This window comes from Etheostoma cragini, chromosome 14, assembly GCF_013103735.1.
Source record: "Etheostoma cragini isolate CJK2018 chromosome 14, CSU_Ecrag_1.0, whole genome shotgun sequence".
NCBI classification, from domain to species: Eukaryota; Metazoa; Chordata; class Actinopteri; order Perciformes; family Percidae; genus Etheostoma; species Etheostoma cragini.
The window spans coordinates 23,941,792-23,948,232 of NC_048420.1; the positions used below are offsets into that span (position 1 = coordinate 23,941,792).

A 6,441-nucleotide genomic window follows, 5' to 3' on the forward strand; every position below is an offset into this window, starting at 1 on the left:
CCCCCCCCCCCCCCCCCTTCCAGTCTACCATCACTATAATGAAGTGAAGAAAATCCCCCAAAAATATACTTAAAATGTTTTTTGACGTTTTGGTCCCGATGGTTTTGCTACTTTTTTATTTATATTTTATAACGCTTTTGGAGTTTTGTTTCAATTTTTTTATTTATTTAATTTATTTTTTATTTCAAAATTCCATTAAAAAGCGCAGAAACGTTCAGTCGAAATCATCAGAAAAGATGATTTCGACTGAACGTTTCTGCGCTTTTTAATGGAATTTTATTTTTTTGACATTTTTTGAAACTTTTTCTGACATTAAATTGTAAATAACCAATTAGAAGAACACAATTGTCATAACATCAAATTGTCTTTGTTAAATAATTTGCAACGAGTTAAATTTTTGTGAACATGTGAAAATAATAAAACAGATATAAGATGATACATGTTGTCAAATTAAAAGTCCCATATTGACAAAGTGAATTTTTTATGCCATTTTTTCATAACAAAGCTGATTCGAGGTGCTATATAAATACTGGGAAAGTCTCCCATTGCCGGCATGAAATAAAAAAAATACATACATTTACTCAAACTAAAATCAATCAATGCAAACAATCTGATGTAGTTTGTATCTTCCCAGTCTCGAATCTTTCTGGTAACAATAATAATAATAATAATAATAATAATAATAATAATAAAAATAAAAATAATCATATTTGTAGAGCACACAGAGCACAACACAACAAGCCAGTCATAAAAACATCAGCTTTTCTAAAACAACAAATATAAACTATATAATCTTATTGGCATTTCTTTAAATCAAGGCGGCCCAATTTGGGGCCCGCGGGCCAACTTTGGCCCATGCTCCCTTTGTATAGCCCCCCCCATTTAAAAAGCTCATGCTCGTTCTCCTCTGATTTTAAAAGTGCTGTAAAATTTAACTGTAATGACTGAAAAACCTCGTTCTGTGCAGCTTAACACTACAAAACCTGAGTTTTACAGCAATGTGAAGCACAGTGCTGGGAAACGTCCTCATGAGTTCATGCACGTAGGTTTTACCCACGAAAAAGAACAAAAATTACAGTATTTCTTCTTTCTCCCGCTCCCCCTCACTTGCTACTATAAGCCGTGCTAACGTCTACGAAAAGGTGACGAAAAGGCGTTGAAAAGGAGTTGAAAAGGTGATTGAATTGTGACAAAAAGGCCACGAAAAGGCGACCAAAAGGTGACCAAAAGGCGGCAAAAAGGCGTTGAAAAGGCGAACAAAAGGTGACGAAAAGGCGACAACAAAGCACCAAATAGGCGGTGAAAAGGTGAAGGAATTGTGACCAAAAGGTGACCAAAAGGCGGCAAAAAGGCGTTAAAAAGGCGTTAAAAAGGCGACGAAAAGGCGGCAACAAGGCCAAAAAGGCGTTGAAATGGCGACAACAAAGCACCAAATAGGCAGTGAAAAGGTGAAGGAACTGGGACGAAAAGGCAACGAAAAGGCGACCAAAAAGGCGTTGAAAAGGCGACCAAAAGGTGACAAAATGATGACAAAAATCACAGTGCTGGTAAACTTCCTTATGAAATTATGCACATAAGTTTTTGCCACGAAAAATGACAAAAATCACAGTCATTCTTCTTTCTCCCGCTCCCCCTCACATGCTACTATGAGCCGTGCTAACTACTGCATGGTCGGAGAGGTTGGTTCTAGTCGTTCGTCGTCACTTTTGGTTTCTGCAGCAAACAGTACGTGTTGACATCGACCTGCGACGAATCTGAGAAAAAATCCAGAGCAGGACTTTGTTTCATCAGAGTAAAAATAAATTCACCATCTGCTTCTCATTCACAATATATATCGAAATTATTTAGTTTCTTATTTCCAGTTTTAAATAGAGTCTTTTAACATAATATATCATGGCGTCCAAGGCCCAGTAGACCTGCTTATATATTATATATTCTATGTGTTAAAGTTACCTTTATAAGGATTTCCAACCAGGGAATATAGGCGCTCATTGGGGAGCGGTGCCACTGTGAGAAGGAATCAAACACAATGAATATGTAATGCATGTTACCACAAATATGCAAACCGTGTATTTGAGCTCCGTCTTTACCGGCCTTCTTCTTCTCTGGTGGAAGATGAGGGACGGTGTCGTACGTGTGATCGTGTCGGTCCGATCCATCTGTTGAGACGTTTCACCAACGAGCGTTATTAATCAAATCACCCGGAGACGGTCCCGTTTGTTCTAGATGATGCAGTATCAAAAGCGACTAGGGTAGCGAGTCGTATGGAGACCATAAATCTGCACAGGGAGCTCGGCTTTCTGAACATGTGGCTCCTCCAATCAGGATCTAATGACATGGGGGGGGGGGGGGGGGGGGGGGGGGGGGGGGGGGGGGCGCTAGCTCCCCCAGTAAGAGCTTTCGCCCCATGTAGGCTGAGTCCTTTTTTTGTCAAATGATATAAGAATGTTAAAAAAAGTGAAATCAAGCTTCAGAAACACACGTAGATAGATAGATGGATAGGTAGATAGGTAGATCGAGAGAGAGAGAGAGAGAGAGAGAGAGATAGTTGAGTAAATAGATAGATAGATAGATAGATAGATGAATAGATAGATAGATAGATAGATAGATGAATAGATAGATAGATAGATAGATATGTAAATAAATAGATGGATAGATGAGTAAATAGATAGATAGATGAGTAAATAGATAGAGAGATAGATAGATAGATAGATAGAGAGATAGATAGACAGATAGACAGATAGATAGATAGACAGATAGATAGACAGATAGATAGATAGATGGATAGATAGACAGATGTGTAGATAGATAGATAGATGTGTAGATAGATAGACAGATAGATAGATAGATGTGTAGATAGATAGATAGATAGATAGATAGATAGACAGATAGATAGATAGATAGATGGATAGATAGACAGATAGATAGATAGATAGATAGACAGATAGATAGATAGATAGATAGATAGATAGATGGATTGATATTAATCCCAAAATATTGCGCTGTCAGACTCTCTGGGAGTGAGAATCTGTTGTTGTTTACCTGTAAGATCCGCCATGCAGAGTGCAGCTCCTTGTGCGGTCGACGCTCCTCCACCTGCCAAAATAAAAGATGTCTTCCTGGTTGTTTTGTGAGATGCAGAAATATCTAAATATCTACTGTCTCAATGCAATGTTGTGCGTGAAGACATATAAAATATGCAGTGTGTCAGAAATGCTCACTAAGCAAAAATAAAACTGTGAAAAAGTCGACGTCACGTCAATCAGAATAGGAACTTCTAAAAAAAGGAACATTTCTTATCTCTCACCATTTGTCGTCTGAAAGCAAACTCGGTCCGGTATCTCTTCGTAGACGTTGCTTCTTTCTTCACTTCCTGTGAAAAACACACGTCAGTGACACAGTGAGTAATCACAGATTACCTTATTCGGGCGTTGCGTCGTTAGAGGAACCAAACCCAGATTTTCTTAGAGCGTTTTCACACTTCGGTTTTATTTTTTACACCTTCCAAAATAACTCTGACCTATTAGTCATAAGTCAAGACTTCAAGGCCTCATTAGAGCTGAAGGGGGACCAGTCCTCTTGCTGGTTTCTGGTTTCTTTATTTCATTTCTAACAAAAAATGACAATAAGATCAAATATGAAAATACAGAAGTGCGTTGCAGCCATACGCTGTGAACAGAGATCTTAATATGCAGTCTATGGTTGCAACATACAAAAAGAAAAACAACATCTACAGTAGAAAGTATTAAAAACAATATGTTCAACATGTCCAAAAAGGAGCCAAAGCTTGTTAATTTCCTATATTTGTACTTACAATACATATTATATATTCCTCATTAGATATTCATAGCAAAATAACAACCAGTAATGTGAAACACCAACTGACATTTTTCAGCTTTTTTACATTTAGCATTTAAAATTATCATTCTTTTTCTGTTGGTTCACTTTTGGGGGGTTTAATTATGCGTTCTTTTTAATACACGTCTTCTTAAAGGTGCCCCGCCACACGTGTTTCAAGATTCAGCTCCATTTGGGCCACTTCTCATTAATATTCAACCAGCTAAGCTGCTGGACTCTGATTGGTTAACAGCTAGCCAATGAGAGCCTGGCTATCAGCATCCTTTACCCAGCTCATGAATATTAATGAGCTCAGGCAGCATGACGTCAGACTGACCTGCTGTTGTGATTGCTAACAGAGCAGGTAGCAGTTCATCTTCACATTCACCACACAACGCACACACACACACACACACACACACACACACACACACACACACACACACACACACACACACACAAACACACACACACACACACACACATATGGACCTGACATATTTAAAAAACAAAATGCAAGTAAAAGTAGTTATGTGTGGCAGGGCACCTTTAAAGGAAAATTCCAGTCAATTTTAACACATAGCTCTGTTGTTTGTATATTTGGAGTTCTGTCATTAGAGAGAAGAACTAACCAATTGGTGTAGCCTACGCCGTGCTATCCTCCTGCTAGCGTTAGCAGCCTACAGGCTAAAACAGGGCAAGTCTTTAAAGGTGTTTTTAGCCTCTTAACATGTTCAATATGTCATTACCAGTGCCTGCCCATGTGCAGTGGTTCCTTCTGAGTGAACACAGTAAATTTCACAGCAGTAGATGTGACAGAAAGGCATAAAAGTTGCGTTAATTCAGCCAGTTCACATACCTCTGTTTATTTCCTGTTTTTCTGTGAAGTCCACATTAGTTAAAACTCACTGTGTTCAATCGGAAGGAATCACTGCACGTGGGGAGGCACTTTAATGACATTTTGAGCATGTTGAGAGGCTAAAAGCACCTTTAAAACTCGCCCTGTTTAAGCCTGTTGGGTGCTAACGCTAACAGGAGGGTAGCACGACGTAGGCTGCACCGATTGGTTAATTTTTCTCTCTAATGACACACCTCCAAATATATAAACAACAGAACTACTTGTTAAAATTCACTGGAATTCTCCTTTAAAGGTGTATTTACTGATTCTATGTTTGTCCTTTTAATGTGTAAACAGGTCAGGTATAAGTCACCTCGTCTTTTGCACCTTCTCCGAGCTAAGTAGACGATGATGAGGAGGAGGAGGAGGAGGAGGAGGAGGAAGGAGACGACTACTCCAGTCACCCAAGTATGAGGTGGTGGATCTTCTCCAGGAGCAGACAGAGGAAGACAGAGTAAGAACTAGTTAACATAGCATGTCATTTACAAACAGTTTGTGTTACAGCGGAGCACAAATCAAATTGTTATATAAAGTATTATGTGTTGTGCATGATTATTTCATTACAATTATACACACTTTATAGGCTGTTGTATCTAGAGGTTACAAGATAAAAACCTACTAAATAAAAAACTGAGAAAGAACTCATGGTCCAGTTAGTCTCGCATTGCCAGACCTTCCTCCACAGCGCTGCAGAGGAGGGTCTGCTTAGTCCACCCAGCATTCCTGGATGGGCGAAAACCTGCTCTGGTTCATGGGCATTTCTTTAAACCAATCACAATCGCCATGGGCGGGGCTAAGCGCCGGACGGAGCCACGGTGCCGCTGCTTAATAGCCTTGGGGAGGAAGTAGTTTTGGTGAAACGTGTTCAGATGTAGTTTTAGTCGTCAACAGAGACTCCGATTGAACAGATAGTCTAGCTAGCTGTCTGGATTTACCCTGCAGAGACCTGAGGACCAGGTAACCATAGTCCTCAGATTGGACAGATAGTCTAGCTAGCTGTCTGGATTTACCCTGCAGAGACCTGAGGACCAGGTAACCATAGTCCTCAGATTGGACAGATAGTCTAGCTAGCTTTCTGGATTTACCCTGCAGAGATCTGAGGACCAGGTAACCATAGTCCACAGAAATCAGAGACAGAGGAAGGGGACGGACATCTGAAAAGGGGACGAAAGGCGGCAAAAAGGCAGAGATCGGAGGACCAGGTAACCATAGTCCTCAGAAACCCGCGGCAGGTTAGAGCGCCGACACAGAGACAGAGGACGGGGACGGACATCCGGCCAAAATGAGTCAAACCGGGCAAAACTTCCGTCGGCAACGGAGCAATCCCTGAAGTGGAACGTCGTGAATATAGACTATGACTTTTACAAAGATTGTATTCAAAGAAGTAAAAGTTTACACCAAATTGTATCCTGCACCATGAAAATGAAAAGTGGGCAGCATGTTCACTCGTCACCTGGACTAAGACGGTCTCATCGTATTTGTACGTTTCTCAGAACAGCTTTGATTCTCACCTGCCCAGTTACCTTTTGTTGTTGTTGTTGTTGTCGGGGTGGTTGCTGTTGTTGTTGTTGTCTGGGTTGCTGTTGTTGTTGTTGTCCGGGTTGCTGTTGTTTTCGGGGTGGTTGTTTTTGTTGTCGGGGTTGTTGGGTTTTTCCTCTTTGTCTTGTCCCCTTCTGTGTGTGGCAGAGGAATACAGAGTCCAGTAT

General features: G+C 40.4%; 1 protein-coding gene across 1 annotated transcript in view; it reads right to left on the reverse strand.

Annotated features, from left to right (window-relative positions):
- Window positions 1-1,674: 1,674 nt before the first annotated feature.
- Window positions 1,675-6,441, reverse strand: part of LOC117957209 — a 5,556-nt gene continuing 789 nt past the window's right edge. Inside the window, exons 2-8 of the mRNA XM_034892806.1 lie at window positions 6,259-6,408; window positions 5,049-5,162; window positions 3,308-3,373; window positions 3,043-3,096; window positions 2,091-2,159; window positions 1,954-2,007; window positions 1,675-1,754 (exon numbers count right to left, since the gene is read on the reverse strand). Coding sequence (XP_034748697.1) covers window positions 1,687-1,754; window positions 1,954-2,007; window positions 2,091-2,159; window positions 3,043-3,096; window positions 3,308-3,373; window positions 5,049-5,162; window positions 6,259-6,408 — 575 coding nt within the window. The 3' untranslated portion in view covers window positions 1,675-1,686. The remainder of the gene's footprint in view (window positions 1,755-1,953; window positions 2,008-2,090; window positions 2,160-3,042; window positions 3,097-3,307; window positions 3,374-5,048; window positions 5,163-6,258; window positions 6,409-6,441) is intronic.